The 18,922-nt window shown below is 51.4% G+C and overlaps 1 protein-coding gene across 1 annotated transcript in view; it reads right to left on the bottom strand.

Annotated features, from left to right (window-relative positions):
• The window catches only part of AUP1 (AUP1 lipid droplet regulating VLDL assembly factor), a 142,187-nt gene that overhangs the window by 51,153 nt on the left and 72,112 nt on the right, over nt 1–18,922 (bottom strand). The window contains exons 7-9 of the mRNA XM_078678822.1: nt 13,532–13,598; nt 8,514–8,619; nt 8,173–8,328 (exon numbers count right to left, since the gene is read on the bottom strand). Of these exons, the coding sequence (XP_078534948.1) occupies nt 8,173–8,328; nt 8,514–8,619; nt 13,532–13,598 (329 nt within the window). The remainder of the gene's footprint in view (nt 1–8,172; nt 8,329–8,513; nt 8,620–13,531; nt 13,599–18,922) is intronic.

Genomic DNA, 18,922 nt, shown 5'->3' with positions numbered 1-18,922 from the left:
CCAACTAACAAAACACATTGATCAATATGACCTCCTCAACCCTCATCAATCAGGCTTCAGAGCGAAACATAGCACGGAAACAGCTATGACACACATAATTGATGACGCCCTCCAAATTCTGGATCGCAATGAGTCCTGCCTCCTCATCCTTCTTGACCTCTCGTCAGCATTTGACACGGTCAAACATGAGAACTTGCTGGAGCTGCTAAGTACTAGAATGGGGCTATCGGGAACTGTTCTCAAGTGGTTTTCGTCCTTCCTTCACAACCGGTCTCAGAGGTTCAAGATCGACAATGTGCTATCTACACCTGTGCCTGCAGATCTAGGTGTTCCACAAGGATCCTCCCTCTCCCCCACACTGTTCAACCTCGTTATGGAACCGCTCGCCACCTTGCTTCAAGCATCCAATGTTCAATTCCATATGTACGCCGATGACACACAACTCTATCTAAAGTTACAATCCCCGGAAGATATCAAACATCTGAATTCCACGCTTATTAACACCCAATCTTGGCTGGCCGATAATCACCTCAAACTAAATGCTCTGAAAACTGAGTTCCTACTCATCTCACCCCCGGCGAAAATCTCCACCACCCAAACCTGGCTCAACAACCTAACAGCACTCAATGTCCAACCAACTATCGTGGACTCGGCGAAATCCTTAGGCATCACACTCGACGCCAAGCTCAACATGCAGCAGCACGTCAGCAAAGCCACAAAAGCAGCTAATTTCCAAATTAACACGCTGAGGAAAATTAAACCCTTCCTCCCGGCCAAAGACTTCCAAACTGCTGTACAAGCTTTAGTCATCCCTCGAATAGACTACAGAATTGCGGCCCTCAGCGGCCTCCCGCTATCCACAACGGCACCCTTAAGAGCCTCCCTGAACGCTGCCGCGAGACTCATTACTGGCTCAAGAAAGCATTCGCACATATGCCCAGACTTAAAGTCTCTAAAATGGCTGACTATTGAAGCCAGAATACAGCTAAAAATTGCAGTTATGACACACGCGGCCGTGCACCACAAGGCACCCAACTACCTCGCTCAAAAGCTGTCTATATCAGGAGGTTCGAGATCCAATAGGAGCACAAAAAATCTACTCCTGAAACCTCGTAGATTCCGGAAAGTGAAAACCTACAAGCGCTCCTTCTCAGGAATGGCACCCAGGATCTGGAATGCGCTCCCTCCTGAAACCAGGCTGATCTCTTCCACTGCACTCTTCAAGAAAGAGGTGAAAACCATCCTTCTGGCCAAGATCTCCTGATCGTTATAGATGTTGGTTCAGAGACTCTGCATTGCTTGTATCACTGCTCACCCTATCCCCTGGCACTATACTCTACTTGTTGGGGGCACTACTACGCTACTCTCTTACTACCGACCAAGATATGATACACGTTGGTTTACTGATCCTCCTGTTCACCTCTGTAGTGGGATCAATGACTTGTGCTGTCCTATATTACTCCCTTACCTGATTGTATATGGATTGGTTTTCTGTATGTTTTTATTATCCATGTTATTACCATGTTATTGACTATTATACTGTTCCCATTATCTCCGTTGACTCCTACTGCCCCTTCCCTGTCTTTGTGAAGCGCTCTGATATCTGCAAGGATCCTGTTCGCGCTATATAAAACTTTGAATAAATAAAATAAATAAATAAAATCAAAGTCTCCAGCAAACTCGTTACATGAAGTCTTTGTTATCGAGGAAAATAGACATCTTAACCCACTGTACTCAGGCAAAGGATTGCTACTTCCCCTAAACAGCATTGCGTTCCCCATCCAGCGCCTCCTTAGCGTACTTTACTACCGGGCAGATTTTGATCCCAGGTACCCCATCTCATAGGACCTGACCACATTATGAAGCGGGAGGGGGCACGCAGACCCCACCCAGGGCACCCACTACATCATTGCTGAAGGTCACAGAGAGCCTTAATGCCCCCACGGCACCAGCCAGCTCCCAGACTCAAGCTGGAATTGCTCCAACCCTCTGGGAGCAGCTAAAAAATGCAGCTCCCTGCGGGCAGGAGCAATTGTTTCATCTACGTGCCTGCCCACTTCAATGCAGGCAGAGAAACAGATGAAAAGTCAACTCTCAATGAGCTGTAGCATTTTTGATGCACTCACCCGCTGGGAGTGGACTTAGTGTTTGCTCTCGATAGATGGAAGCTTTAAAATTGCTCCCGCCAAGTGAGAGCAAACACAGGTTTCCCTGCCCACACCAGTGTAGGCAGAGAAACCGCAATGTCCCAGGTGTGGGCACCCGGCGTTTCTGGAGCCGGTCCTGGGGATGGTGTCCCCGGGGCCATTAGTTGTGGGAGGAGGGACACTTGGCCCCCTCATTTTTGGCATGGCCAGAACATGGGAGTTAAGAGTCCCCGGAGCCAAAAAAGACCAGAGGAGGCGGGCCGCATGCGCCCCCCTCCCCATTTAAAATAAGAAATTCACCCCAGGTGTGTAATAACAAGTGAGGGAAACTTCTGCTTTTTAAAAGCACAGGGTGCCACTCTTCTCTAAAACAAAAAAATGGGAAGGGGCCCGGGCAAGCACACAATATTTTTGTTGGTGGGGGAAGCCCATGCCCCCCGGCCTGCTTGAGGCCCGAGGGACCCCATCTCCTGGGTTCATTGTGTATATAAGAGTAGGGGAGTGCGTGCCCCACTTCCTCAAGCCTCAATAGGCCCCAGGGACCTCAATGACTGTGTCCCCGGTAACCCACCCCGGGAGACAGTAGTTTCCCTGCCCGCGCTAGCACAAGAGGTTACACAAAAGTCAGCTCCCGCCCGGTCGTTGGGGAATGCATACATGCCTTCCCTGCCTGCCAGAGCGTGGGTAGGGAAGGCAATTCAGTGGGAGCTTTGAAAATGGTCCTGCCGGTTGGGAACAGACTTCCGTTTCCTACAGGCATGGAAACGCACATTGTTAAATCCCTGCAGAAGCAAACAAACAAGAAAACAAACATGCAGCTCTCAGCATGCACGGAGCCCTATATGCCCGCTGGGGCCCTTGAGCTCCCCCTGCAGCCCCCAACTTGCTATTTGGTGGGTGTCCTAGGTGGGCCCTGTGGGCTCTCACCTAAAGGAAATGCAGGCCACAGGGAAATGGGGCCCCCAAGGGTACAATAGGCTCCCCTCTCCCTTTATTAATGAAATTAATATCAGACGTATCAGACGTTCAACTTCTGACTGACTACTATCTCAATACTATGTCCACAATAATCAATGAGGCGGCGCCCATGCAACTGAAAAGAGTCTCGTCCAAGAAGACTTCCAACCCATGGTATGACGGTAGCCTCAATGAGGATAGACGGGCCATGCGAATGGCAGAGCGCACCTGGAGATCAGCCCCTTCTGCAGTGCACCTAAAAAGTCTAAAGATACAGAGAAACGCCTACTTCAGGAAAATAAAGCGCTCAAAAAGAAACTTCTTCAGCCTCCAACTCGCCCAAGCTAAAAAACGTCCAAAAAAACTGTTTGAGTTAGTCAGAACACAATCCAAAGAGCAACCCCAGACACCCAGCCCTATGGGCGATACTCCTTCCTGCAAAGACTTCTCTGCCTTCTTTATCCAAAAAACTGAGAGAATAAGAAGCGATCTCCTCAATGACGCTATCCTGTACTCCAACCCCCGACACACAGCAGTGCCTCAACCAAAGAACAATGCTACTTGGTCAGCCTTTGACACCTACTCCGAAGAAGAAATTGGCAGACTGCTCAACACCTTGAAACCTTCCAATCACCTCTCCGACCCCCTTCCTGCTAACGCTGTAAAGGACTTTTCTCCTTGGCTTCTCCCACTCTGGTCAAAGATTATCAATAGCTCTCTTCAACAAGGATCCATCCCCAACGCCCTCAAAGTATGGCAAGTCACTCCGCTACTGAAAAAACCAACAGCAGACCCCACTGATCTAAACAATTACCGCCCTATTACAAACATTCCCACTCTCGCTAAACTGCTGGAAAAATGCGTACAACAACAACTGACTAAACACATAGATAAGTTTGATCTCCTAAACGCTCATCAGTCAGTCTTCCGAGCTGGGCACAGCACCGAAACTGCCATGACTCACATAGTGGACGATGCCCTCCAAATCCTAGACCAAAACGACACCTGCCTCCTCATCCTTCTGGATCTCTCCGCAGCATTCGATACAGTTAAACATGAGAACTTACTCGAACTGTTAAACACAAGAATGGGCATATCTGGGACTGTTCTAAAGTGGTTCACCTCATTCCTACACAACCGGACACAAAGATTCAAAAGCAACAACCTGCTGTCCTCTTCGGTACCTGTATCGCTAGGCGTCCCTCAAGGATCCTCCCTCTCCCCAACACTGTTCAACCTAGTTATGGAACCTCTCACTACGTTGCTACAGGCATCTAATGTGCACTTTCACATGTATGCCGACGACACCCAACTTTATCTCAAAATACAATCTCCCAAGGACATCATGCTTCTGAACACCACAATCGGAAACACCCAATCCTGGCTTTCTGAGAATCACCTCAAACTCAATGCTCTGAAGACCGAGTTCCTCCTGATCTCACCTCCCGCTAAAATATCCACGGCTCAAACATGGCTTAAGCATTTAACGGCTCTAAATGTACAGCCCATCGTAGTTGACTCCGCAAAATCTTTAGGCATAACACTGGACACCAATCTCAACATGCAGCAGCACATTAGCAAGGCAACCAAAGGAGCGAACTTTCAAATCAATACCCTGAGGAAACTCAAACCCTTCCTTCCTGCCAAAGACTTCCAAACTGCAGTACAATCTATAGTCATCCCGCACATAGATTACGGTAGCACCGCCCTCTGCGGGCTCCCCCTAACTACAACGGCACCCCTAAGAGCATCCCTTAACGCCGCAGCGAGACTCGTCACTGGCTCAAAAAAACACTCGCACATCTCCCCGGACTTTAAATCACTGAAATGGCTACCTTTTGAAGCCAGAATACAACTGAAAATCGCTTGCATGACACACAAGGCTGTGCACCGGAATTCACCCGCCTATCTCACTCAAAAGCTGACAATTTCGGGTGGCTCCCGAACTACTAGAGGCACAAACAATCTTTTGCTGAAACCTCGAAGATTTCGGAAGGAAAAAACTTATAAACGCTCCTTTTCAGGAATGGCACCCAGGATCTGGAACTCACTCCCTCCGGAAACAAGGCTCATCTCCTCCGAAACAATCTTTAAGAGGGAAGTTAAAGCGATCCTCATGGCAAAATACACATGATCTATTGCTCCGTATCACTCATTAATCTGCCTTGCAAGTCCTTCCCGACCCTGGTCTACTGTGCCACCCGTGTTTTCGAATTACTTAACTGTATACGCTCACTCTTTGTATTTTGTTATAATGTTTGATGCACCTGGTTGATTATGTATATTGTTATATTGTTATATTATTGACGCACCTGGTTGACTGTGCACACTTTACCCTCTCCATCTCAACGTTCCTTACTACTCTCGCACCTGTGGGACTATACACCCTGCTCACACCTACCTCAACTGTACCCTCCTTTAAACTCTAAATATTCTAAACACGTTTAAGCAGGTATATGCTCCTTATTATTGCACTTTATACTATTGACGCAATTGTCTGTCTATACACTGTGTACCGACACTACCTCACCTGTGACCTACCTCATGTCTTTTGTCCCACCTATGTAACTAGCACCTTGTACCTAACTACCTCAGATATTACTCTGTATATACGCTTTATTACTTTGTATTTTTTACCCCCATGCCCTTGTAAAGCGCTCTGATATCTGCAAAGATCTTGTTCGCGCTATATAAAACTTTCAAAATAAAAATAAAATAAATAAACTCAGCCATGGAGATGGGGTCACTGGGACCTATAAAGGCTTGGGAGGAGGGCTGCACTGTCCGCCTCCCCTTATTGATGACATTCTACATAGGGGTGGGGGGGTCGGTCTTAGGGGCCTATTAAATATCGATGGGGGCTCACAAGCACTAATATTAATAAGGCCTCCCGGTTTTATGGTATTTATATTTTGAACATTTCAGTCTGTATTTAACAAGATTTATTTTTTGACCATCGTATTGATATTAATCCATTTTTTTGTTTTGTGAACAGACGGTGTCATAACTCGTAGATTTCCTCATACTTTGATTCCCAACTGATTTCTGCACATTATACAGTCAAAAATAATAAAATAATAAACCCACATAAACAAATTAATACAATAGCACAAATACGTACAAAGATAGTCCGTAATTTAAGCAAATCTCATTGAGCTTTATAACTCCCTGTGCTGTCAATATATACAGCCAATATGTACAGCTTGTTTTCAGCACGGAGAATCCCTCAAAAGAAGCAAATTATCGGTTATTTTCTGCTTTTAAAAACAAATACAGGCAGGAAACGTGGCTTCTGTCTGGATTCATCAGTAAAAATGGAAAACCGGGAGCCCTAATATTGAAATTGGCCCCCCATTTCCCTCCTCCCGCCACCTGGCCCCCGCCATCCCCCCAGGACCTAGTTAATGGAGGCCGGAGCGTGACCCCATTGAACTGGTCCTCATGCCAGCTTCCTCTGCGATGGTCCTTCCGTCCAGCTTGCCCCTAGTCCGCTGCCCTCTGCTGCCTTCGGTTTTGTGCCTACTCAGCTCATTTTTCTGCCTTTTCTCCGCTTGCACCTGCTCTCTGTTTTGCCTTTAACTGCTGGTTTCTGACCATATATGTACCTCTTTCTGCTAGTTTCTGACCTTTCTTTTGCCTCCTATTGCTGATTTCGGACCTTTATTTTGCCTCTTTCTGCTGGTTTCTGACCTTTATTCTGACGTTGCATCCACAGTGCCCAGGGACATTTACGAGGGACCGTGCTACGCTACACAAATGTTGGCTGACTGAGTTTCTGCATAAAAAGGGCACTGGCTGTGACCCGAGAAGAGCCATAAGGGACTGGACCTGCTCCTTCTACCCAAAAAAAAAAATTGGACTCCAAGGGTGAGTTGTCTGACCTGTGTAGCTACAGAGAGACACCAAACTGCAAGAGGCCTTTTACTGGGAATGTCCAGCTGACCAGTAGTAACTGGACAAGGACTGGATGTCGCTGTTGGCCTATGCCTGACAATCTCGAAGGTTACTCCTCGGAGATCCTATAGACATGAAACTTGTACTCCTGTGGTAGTTTGGAAACCAGAAGAAAGTCTGAACATTTTTGAAAGCTCTTCCTCCAGAGGTCCAGCGGGACCACTGGCAAGGATAAAGCAGAAGTGTAGAGAACTAATCTTAGTCCAGCGGGCGAAGATTGGCCTTTAGATTCCAGATAAAAGTGTGACCTCACGTCTACAACGCTGCGGAGGATGAAACTTCAGTGAGATGCCCCAGTCTTCATTACACGCAGTAAGTGTTTTTTTGGAATCAGCACCCATCAAAAATTATCATTTAAGTCCTTTCACATTAAATCAATCCAAAGAAAAATGGTTACTACCTGACCGCGGACACTGCTCTTTGTTGCTGGCCACCATGCCGTATAACGTCTAAACAGCCTCAGTGGACTACAACAGAATTGAAAGAAATATAATTTGATATTCTTTATCGTGAATACCTTTCCAAAATTGACCTACGCATTGAGCTTTTTGAGCCCTGAAGAAGTCTATTTTATGAGACGAAACGCGATAGCTAATGGAAAATCACTTGTGTTTCTGGATTTTATAGTTTGAATGAAGTAATAAAGAATATATTCCGATCACCAGTGCAGTCAGGACCTGTTCATTACACCATTTTTCTTTGGATTGATTTAATGTGAAAGAACTTATATGATCATTGTTGATGGGTGCTGATTCCAAAAAAACTCTTTTTCATTGTATTTTGGGCGTTTGCTCAATAGGGAGCAGATAGGGTTGTGCTCCCTGGTTTCCAAAGCACCATCACGATATTAGCTAGCCACTTATATTAATAGGTGCAGTTCTTTTGCCTCGACCCTTTTCTGTTATTCTTTACACGCAGTAAGTGCACGATTTGTCGATTTAATGGGATGCAAGAAAAGATTTGGATCAGGTTCCTGAGCCTTGCTCATTCTAACTGAAGTTGATTGGCACAGACAACAAGCACTAGCTTGCTATGTTGAAGTGCAGCCATCGCACTTGCCATGATCTACTAGTATGCAGTACCCGTGTCCTCATGGTCCAGTAGATCTGCTTACCTAGATCCCTCTTGATGACATCGAGTGGGACTTGGGGCAGCACTTCCCTTACTTGCTGGGCCATTCCCGGTAATCGTGCATCTTCCTGGGGAAAGAGGCCTAAGCCAGTCACACCGGCTGGTACCCTGGGCCTGGCTCCCATCGAGCGGTTGTGTACTGCAACAAGAAACCATAAAAATCTGACTTCAGTCAAAAGGTGACGCTCTGCACACAATGAAATCACATAATGGAATGCTAAGGCACAACTTTTCTGTGGTTGTTAACCCAGAACAAATCTCAGGTGCAAGACCAAGCGTCCGCTCTCACTGCCCCTCATCAAACAACCTGGAGTGGATACAGACCCGTGCTGGAAGTCTCTGGCGGAATGTGCCGCAGTCGCTTCAGATATTCAGCTTTGTCAGCAGATGTAAAGTGTGTAGAGACGATACCAAGTTCTAGGGCCAGCAACTGCAGGAGAGAACAGATCAACATGGAAAAACAGTGCAAGGTCACCAAAATCCACTACGAGACACTACTGTAAGGGTACTTTGGGAAGTAATAAAATTCATAATCAAAACAAAAAACATACAGAGGAAAAGAGTGCTGTAGCGGAAAAACAATTTCCAGTTCTGCTATCACCCAGTATTAGGGCTGCAGCAGCAGCAGAAATAAGTAAGCAAGGCTTCTTTTATCTAGTGTTGGAACGCCCAGCCACCCTGTATAAACCAGAGCGTGTGATCTGATGGGCGCCGCTAGACAGCAAAAAATAAACACATTCTGAAGACTTTCTGCAACTCCCATGAAGCGCTGCTACTCACAAAGTGCTTTGAGCGAGTCCCATAAAACAAGAATACTCTAATGGTGGGCCATAGAACCGAGCGTAATCGGAGGGTGGTTGAACTAGAAACTGAAATTTTGCACCTGGAGGAGGCCATCTCTCAGGGCCCTGACCCTGACAACCAGCTCATCTCAATATTAAAAGACAGGACTGTAGGCAACTACTGCTAGAGGACGCCACTAGACGTTCCCTGGCTACTCGTCACCGGATTTATGAGCAGGGTGAGCGTACAGGTAAATTACTGGCATGGCTGGAATATAAGGAAGAGTCTGCGGGATGGGTACGAGTAATAAAGGGGTCTAATAACAAGCTGATCACTGACGCGCAAGGCATAGCTGACGCCTTTACGACCCATTATGAGAATATATACAGAATTCCGCAAGCTTCACAAGCTTCAATGGCAGCAGATCTCCTCGCCACTATAGAGGTAGTACGTATCTCCCAGCAGGGTAAAGAGGCATTGGATGAGGACTTATCTGTAACGGAGATCCAGAAGGCAATTCAGGATAATCGTGCCGGTAAAGCGATGGGTCCTAATGGACCTCCTATGGAACTTTTCAAACCCATGGCAATGAAGCTAGCGCCCCATTTGCTTAACCTATATAATGAAAGCTATGAATCTAGGCTTCTCCCGGCTGACATTCGCGCGGCCACCATTTTGGTTATTCACAAACCTGGTAAACCGGCGGAAGAGTGTACATACTACCGGCCCATATCTCTGATTACGGTGGAAGCCAAAATTCTTGCCAAACTGTTGACCAATCGATTGCTCCCTTATCTCAATGATCTGATTCACCCAGACCAGTCGGGATTCATGCCGGGAAGGAATAAGGCATGGAATCTGCCTCGTGTACATGGTGCACTGGGGCGTATAGACACACGTGAGGAGGAAGGGATTTTGCTCGCGTTAGATGCCAAAATGGCATTTGACACTATTGCTTGGGAGTACCTGTTCGCTGTCCTGGCCCGCATGGGGTTTGGACCCAAGCTGATTGGGTGGATCAAACTCTTATATACACGACCCACGGCGCATGTCTCGGTAAACAACCATCGCTCCGCTTCTTTCCCCCTCTGCCGTGGCACAAGACAAGGATGCCCGCTGTCACGGCTCCTTTTTGCCATGGTGGTGGAGCCACTAGCAGTTTGGATTAGGGGAGACCCGGGCATCAGAGGCATCAAATGAACGAGAGACCATGAGGACCGCATATCGCTCTATGTGGACGATATTTTGCTTTACCTTGCCTCTCCAGCGCGCTCGTTACGTCGGGTGTTACACATTTTTCAGGCACACTCAGGATACCAGATAAACTGGTCCAAATCCTAAATGTACGCACTCTGGGGAGACCCCCCACAAAGCCCTCGAGGATACGACATTCCAGTAGCGACCCAGGGCTTCCGATATTTGGGTATTTTCATCACTACTGATGCCGCATTATTCTTCGAACAAAATCTATGTAACACATTGGAGGGCACTGCCCCTTACTCTCTTGGGACACGCGTCTATTCAAAATGCTCGCCCTGCCACGATTTCTCTATGCCCTACAAAATGCTCCCAATTCTCATTTCCTTCAGATTGAAGACACAGTGCGGGAATTGCTGTGGGAGAACAAACCGCCTCGTATTGCCATAACTAAGCTCGTAGGATGGCACGACAGGGGTATAAGGGTTGCCGGATATGCGCCTTTACTACCAGGCTTCGCAATTGACAGCCATTAACAGATGGGTGTTTGGACCACACGACGACCCCAGCTTTTGCACCGACCATTGGCTAATGGGTAAGGGGGGGCTACAATAGGGCCTTGTATACTAACTATCGAAACCTACGTTTGACTGGCCCCACAGCACGTACAGTGGAAGTGCAGTATGGAGTCCAGCGGGTTGGCAGGGACGCCTCACGAAGGCTACCCCCCTGTGGGAACCAGATATTTTAGGTCGCCTCAGTACCTGTGTGGGGTTTGATAAATGGGACATGATTGGAATCACTACGGTGGGGGACATGTGGGTGAAAGGGAAGAAAGCCACGTTCGCGGACCTTCAAATTAAGTACCAATTAGCACCGGAGGCTTTTCGATATCTCCAGATCAGTCATGCCATTGAATCGGCCCTCCCGAAGGATGCCCCCTTCCGAATTCCTCGCCGCTAGAGAACAGGCTATTATTGGACCCAATGGACCGCAAGGCTATCTCCCTCACGTATAAGAAATTGGTCAACACCGAACCGACCCAATGCTGAAACTATGGTCGAGCTGGGTGGTTGACTTGAGGGAGTTGGCCGATGAGGATTGGAGAGAGGCACTGGCCTCTCCCTGGGAGGTGGCTATACCGATGAGACTACGGCTGGTCCAGCTCAAGATTCTCCTCAGGGTGTATTTTGACGCCGCGTTGTTATTCAGGCTGGGTAGGAGGCCTGAACCACTCTGCCTACGACACTGTAATCAGACTGGCACATTTCTACATATCCTTTGGGACTGCCCACGCATACAACAATACTGGACAGACGTCACCCAACAACTGGTCAGGACTTGGGACAAACCTATACATCCATCCCCCACACTATGTCTCCTTAATATCTGGGAAGCAACTGACTTCTCACAGGCGGAGCAGTCGTGGGCCACAATAGGCTGGAGCATAGCAAAACGAAATATCGCCCAGAAATGGGGGGTGGACACGACACCGCACTTACGGGACTAGGCAAAGGACATGGACTTTGCCATGACTGTGGAAAAAGCAGTGTATAAAGGGAGAGGTTGTCCACGAAAATGGGATCATAAGTGGAGACGCTGGAACAAATATAGGGTCGAGATCTGCAAATCTCCTACGGTAGAACTGAGGAGGGAAAGAATCATTGTTGGGGGGAGAGGACGGGACATTGATGACCCCCGCCTGGGACAGCCGATGATAGTGCGTACCTACAATTAAACCTATAGCGTGTTTTCTTGCTAACGTGACCCGAGCACACAACTGTAACCATCATAAGAAGTGTGATGCCTGCCAAAGATTGTAATCCCTGGTGCTCCTGGTGGTCCGAAGGTTGCGATACAATGATGAAACCTTGTGTAACTCTGTCAAAGATGTCTGTACAATGTCTTTCAATGCTGCAGTTTGTTCTTAACCACATCCATGCTGGTGACGGAACCACTCCGTCACCAGCCACGGACGCGAGGTGGTGATGGAGTGGTTCCGTCACGGCCCGGCCGCCGCTGCAGTGATTTCACACCTGCGCGGCGCGTTCTATTGAGCGGGCGGGGCCGTGACGGAACCACTCCGTCACAAGCACAGCGCGCCCGTGGCGGAGTGGTTCCGTCACGAGCATGGAGGCTCTCTTTACATTTGAGTTTACGTTTTTGCAGATTAATATATTCTTCAGGCAGACCCAATTTCCCAAAAGATTTCTAGAAGTACGCAAAACCAGGGGATTTGATTTGCACGGTCTAAGGCTAAGCAGTCAGCCATGCAAGATCTGAGCATCCTTCGGATTCCCCCAAATACTTAATCCATAATAATAGTAGGACTAACCCAATTTGGACCTCTATGTACGGTAGGAATAATTCCTTGTGGGAAGCAAAGGTTGCAGTATTTTTTGGTTCTGCCAGACATTTAAGGGCAAAACCATATTCTATCCACCGCTGGGGCCAGCATTGCTGCACCCCCAAAAGACCTGCTCCAGGTAACCGTGCCGCGGGACTTCTGCCTTTGTATAAATTCATCCTCTCCGATAGGTCTGTGCTTTAACTTCTGGGCGAATCTAAAAGTTGTCTCCGTGTTTCTCCTAAGTTTACGCTCTCTTACATTTAGGAGTGCTTTCCAAGAGAGAGATGCGCTAAAGATGATTCATAAATAGTTAGAAGACTTTACTTTCTCCAGAAGGGTATCCCCCACACCGATTAAAAAGGAATTTGTTTTTTTGGCATATCCTTTCTTTTTTTTATTTTGATCTTTTTATGAACAATGCTCATGAGAACATACAGTACAAAGAAGTTCCAAGAGTCCATTGTTGGAGATACCACAGAAATCAACAGTAAAATAAGCACGAGGGAACAACAAGGACAATCCGTAATCCCCTCTCCCCCTACCTCTATATGTCCACCCCAGATTCTCTGTATTTCCACCAGGGCGTCCACACGCTCTTCCATTTTTTAGCACACCCCCTACTTTTGTACACAGTTTCTTTGGCCCTTTGGCACCAGTCGAGGTCGCGCTTCCATTCCTCCAGTTGCGGGGGTGTCGAAGCCCCACATCCCCTAGCAATATTGCGTTTCGCAATTCCCGCAGCCAGGACCAGGCATATTCTTTCTGGACTATTAGGTGTTTACTAATCCAAATTATATACAGAAGAAAAAGAAAAGGGGCTTTGATGACAGACCACAGTGGTGCACCATTTTGTACCCTGCGTATAATCATGGAAAAACGATGCATGCCTGTAGCCTGAAAAGGTCTTTGCCAGTTCCACTCTGTTCACCTTCAATGCGAAGCAGCTCATCTCAGTGCTACTACTGGAGTATAGACTGCGAATATTCAAACAGGGGCCAATGCCACATCTTACCTCTTGTGCGCGGACAGCCAACTCTTCACCATATTCTCCATCTTGTTTGGACATGGTTGGCAGCCATCTGTGAAAGAAGGAACAGACAAATGCTCACACCACCATCACAACGAAGGAGCCCAAGCTTCAGAGCCAAACATTCCACGCATCGCTTTATAGCAAAGGCCTCCCTTCCATTCAATCCAGCCCTCCAGTAGATTAAAGAGTGGAACGGGCTTCCACGGGCTGCTGAAAAGGCATCAAAGCATGAAGAGGGCTTTTTTCAAGCCCAGGGAGGGTTGAGATGCTCGGAAGCTGCAACCATAGGCTGCATTTTTATAAACGTGTACTTTTACTTCTGTCCTAAGGATTTTTTTGCAAGGAGGGATGCACGCTGCTATCCTCCCGTCGGCTGTAACAGATCAGTCTCTTTGCGGATGTCAATGTTTATGGAGTGACCATTGACCTTGCCAGGTAGGTCGCTCCCCCCCCCGCTGCAGCTCCACCAGCGCTTGTGCCCGCATCCTTCTGTTTTTGCCCATTCCTGGACGCTGTTTTCCCTTGCCCCCCGCTGCCCACTGCTCAATTTCCCGCCGCTGCTGCCCCTGCGCCCATTCGCCCTCCCCTGCCTCTTGCCTCCCAGCTGCTCCTCCCTCCTGGCTCCCCTTCAAAAGGCGCCAGCTGCGCGGCCGCGCTGAAGGCGCGCCTAAGGCAAGCCCGTCGGCGCCTCGACCGCGCCCAGTGCCAGAACCCCTGGACCCCGCGAACGCCACGACACCAGACTCCACTACGACGCCAGCAGCCTCCACGTACCCAACGCCAGCCGAAACCACACCTGCTTCCAGGCCACCCCGAAACGGACCCACGGACCATTCTCCTGCCGCACCTGCAACTTCACCTGCGACAGACCCACCAAACCTCCAAGGACTGGACCCAACCACCTCCGCTGCATACTCCCCAACACCCGCTCCACTCGCAAACACGCCGTCGAGCTCTGGGATCTAGCCATCGTCCACAAGTCCACCCTCAAGGTCCCCACCCACATAGACGACACCCTCAACACAGCCGAACACCTGCACTTCCCGATCCACACCGACCCCAACACCACCCTCAAAGGAACACTCATCTACAGACCCCCAGGGCCCCAGGCTCAGTTCAGCGACTCCATCGCCGACCTCGCCAGCACCCACGCACTCGCTTCCATGGACTACATCCTCCTCGGGGACCTGAACTTCCACCTCGAGAACCACGCCAACTCCGCCACCCTGATCGACAACCTCGCCAACCTCGGCCTCAAACAACTCATCACCGTACCCACCCACGCCGCCGGCCACACGCTGGACCCCGTCTTCTCCACAGGCACCCACATCACCTTCGACCACACCACCGAACTCCATTGCAACGACCACCGGTGCATTAATTTCACCTTCAAGAAACCAACCACGCACCACCTCACCCACCAGCTGCCTCGCCGCTACTGGAGCAAAGTCACCAAAGACCGGCTGATCACCACCCTCGCCCAGAACCCACCCACCGACCCCACAACCCAGACGCCAAAGCCCGCAACCTCAGACAGTGGATCGACGACTGCGCCAACACATTCGCCCCGCTCAAGAAACCCTCCAACAACCACGCCAGCAAGAGAGCCACCTGGTTCACCGACAAGCTCCAGACCTCCAAACGCGCATGCCGGAAAGAGAAAATATGGCTCCACAAACGCACACCGGACAACCACGCAGCCCACAAGGACGCCACCCGCAGACATCACCACCTCATCCGATTAGCCAAGAGATCCTCCTTCAAGGATCGCTTGGACAACAATGCACACGACAGCAAAGAGCTCTTCAGCATCGTAAAGGAACTCTCCAACCCCAGCGCCAACGACATCCCGCCCTCACAAGAACTGTGCGACTCACTAGCCATCTTCTTCCACCGCAAGATCGCTGACATCCCCGACAGCTTCAACACCACAACCGCCCTGACTACGCCAGACTCCACCTCCCCTGTGAACACCACCAGCGCCATCCGCCTGACCTCCTAGTCCAACGTCAACGACGACGAGACAAGCAAGGGCATGAACTCCATCCACTCAGGATCTCGGTCAGACCCGTGCCCACACCACGTATTCAACAAAGCAGACGCAGCCATCGCACCCCAACTACGGAAGGTCATCAACATCTCCTTCGAAACAGCGACATTCCCGGAAAGCTGGAAGCACGCCGAAATCAACGCCCTCCTCAAGAAGCCCAAGGTGGACCCCAAGGACCTCAAGAACTTCAGGCCCGGGGGCGTGGCTAAGATGGCGGCTCGGTAAGACTTGTCTCGCGGAGGCTCCCCAGGCCTGATCCCCCGCCAGGGCACCTTGCCGACCTTCGCCCTCACCGAGCCGGCCATTATCGGCGGAAAAGGTCCGGGAGTGGTGCTGCAGACGAGGAGCCGGTGACGAGGCTCGAGGCTGCCGTAGAGCGCCGGGAAACGGAGAGGCCTGACAGCGGTGGGCCGGCGCGGGCAGCAGTGACCCGAGCGCTGGTGCCGGGCGGCCCCGGGAGACCCCCGGCAACATCTGAGATCCGAGTGAGGGAGAGTCGGGGACCTCTGCAGCGGCTCCGGAGATCCGGGAGCATCACCCGACACCACCAGGCGGAGGCTCGGGCGGACCGGAGGAGGACTACGCGGCGCCGGGCCCGCCGGCCCCCAGAGCAACGCGAGGCCCCGGCGTGGGCCTGGTGGAGGTGGGCGCCGAGGACCAGAGACGCTTGGCTGCCGCCGAAAGGCGCGTTTAGAGGTGACTCGCGCTGCAGCCGGGAGGCGAGACGGGGCCCCACGCGGCACAGCGGCCACAGGGGAGGAGCCGGTGAAGTCCCCGGCGGTGCCAGTGGGAGCCGAGGGGCGCAGTCCGGCAGCGTCCGACAGCGACCAAACGGACAGTGCGGTGCCGGGCCCGCCGGCCCTCGGAGCTACGCGAGGCCCCGGCGTGGGCCCAGTGGAGGGAGCGCGGCCCTGCTGTGTCGCGGGCCGGTGGGGCCAATCGGCATCGGGCAGCGGTGGGACCCGGCATCCACAAGCAGGAGGGGAGCGGCGCTCAGGGGGCGGCCAGGGAGCGACTACTAGTGACCCCCAGAGACACACACGACACGTGGCTGGGGCGCAGCTGCGCCTCTGGGATAGCCCGAGGAGGCGGCGGGCCCTGGGAGGAGGAGATCCGAGCGAGCGAACGGGGGCCCAGGGATACCACGCGGGCGCCAGGTTCTGAGCCGCGAGCGAGGAGGAGCGGCAGTATAGAGGCCTAGGGGAGAGGCCCCAGGGACACGATATCGGCCTTCCCGAACTACGGCCGGAGCACACCAGGGCACCTTGCGGAAGCACCTAGAGCCCCGACCGGGCTGTGGCCTACGGCTGGGTTTGCCATGTCGAACCGCAAAGGGAACCGCAACATCTCGGAGATGCTGGTCAAGGGACCCCCCAAGACCGACAAAAGCCCGCCCCCCCCCCCCCACCCCCCCCCCAGGGGAAGGATCTCCCAGAAGGCGAGACACCGGCAACCAAGGCATTTATGGAAACCCTCTTCGCCTCCCTGAAAGACGATATTCAAACCTTCCGGCAGGAAATGACAGGGGAGTACAAGGAACTCCGACGAGACGTCGACGACCTGGGGGAGAGAGTGGCGGCCAACGAACTCTCGGGCCAGGCCAGAAGTGAAGAAATAGAGCTCCTTCGGCAGGAGATCGTTCGCCTTCATGACCAGCAAGTGGATCTTCAGACCCATACGGAGGACCTGGAGAACCGCTCCAGGCGGAATAACATTCGAGTCCGGAATGTGCCGCTCAAGGCGGAGGGGGAAGACATGGCGGGGTACCTGCAAGCGCTCTTCCGAATGGTGCTGGGGGAAGGGGATGACTTTGTGGTTCGTATCGACAGAGCCCCCCGAGTGGGCCTGGCCCGCCGGTCCCAGGGCCCCCCACCGGACATACTGGCCTTTCTGCCGGACTACCCTTTGAAGGAGCGCATCTTGGGGCAGGCACGTCACAAGCAGCCCCTCCGCTTCCAAGACCACAATGTGGAACTCTTTCAGGACTTGGCTGCGATCACCCTACAAAAGCGGAGGGCGTTTAGGGTTGCCACAACCTTCCTGCGTAAGGAGGGGGTCCCATATTCCTGGGGACACCCTTTTCGCCTGGTCTTTAAGTGGAATGGCGCCCTCCACCAGTTGCGTTCCCTACGAGACACGTGTGCAGTGCTGGGCATCCCCCATGAGGACCCGCCCCAGGACGACATGGCGGACCGACGGTCCTCCGGAGCCGCGTCGGGCTCCCCTGGGGTGTCGAGGGACGGATGGCAGACAGTGCGTCGAGACAGACAGCGGAAGAAACCTCTCAAGCCCGACCCGGACACGGTGGCCCTGGAACAGGCCGCAGCAATCCATGAAGTATCAAAAGACACCGGCGCAGCCCCCTGAGTGGATTCTGGTGAAGGTCGTCATCAGCTAAGTTTTGGCTCCTGGATGGGGGGGGTCGGGGGGCCATGAGCCGCCACTGCCACACACCCACTCATTGACTCATCTACCACAGGCCTAGACTGTCTCATGATTGGCCTGGGACTATGTTCACCAGTTGGGGGGGGGAAGGGTTGGGGGGAATGTTGGGGGGGGAGTTGGGGCTTGGGAGGGTGGAGGGGGGGGAGCTCGGTGTGTTCACCATGGATTAGCATCTGATACCTGGGGTTGGGCTGGCTGGGGGTTTGTGTCACTGCAGACGGGACGCACGCACACCCATGGCTGCTGACAGCATAAGTATCCTCTCTCTTAATGTTAAGGGACTCAATAACCCCATCAAAAGGAGGGCAGTCATCTCCTTCCTTGAGCGTTCTGGGGCCGAAATAAGTCTGTTGCAGGAAACGCATCTGTTGGCGAAAGATTGGCACCGCATGAAAGCAAGGGCCTTCCCCCACCAATTCTACTCCGCGACCAACGAGAAGAAAGCGGGCGTAGCAATACTAGTGGCCAGACACTTCAAAGGGCGGGTTGGGAGCAAGGTGGCAGAAATCAGGGGCAGGCTCCTAGCGCACTCGATACACATAGGTACTTCTTCCTTCACGTTAGGCTCCATTTATGCACCCAACGCCAAACAAGAGGTCTTCTTGAAAGGTGCGCTGTCTGAAGCGCTTTCGGGCGATATGAGGCTGGTACTGGTGGGAGGGGACTTGAACCTGGTCATGGATAACGAGAAGGATAGGTCTGGGAAGAGATTTGGGGACGCCGGAGCGCTGTCGGCGACCGGGAAGCAGTGGTTAGGGGACAGGGGGCTGACTGACATTTGGCGGGACAAACATCTTACAGCCCCGGGATACACCTTTTATTCTCATGTGCACCACACATATGCTAGAATAGACCACTTCCTGGGTTCGGCGGACCTA

This window comes from Lissotriton helveticus, chromosome 2_2 (genome assembly GCF_964261635.1).
Source record: "Lissotriton helveticus chromosome 2_2, aLisHel1.1, whole genome shotgun sequence".
In the NCBI taxonomy this organism is placed as follows: domain Eukaryota; kingdom Metazoa; phylum Chordata; class Amphibia; order Caudata; family Salamandridae; genus Lissotriton; species Lissotriton helveticus.
The sequence above is the reverse complement of the archived record's forward strand: the minus strand, read 5'-3'. Positions and strand labels throughout refer to the sequence as shown.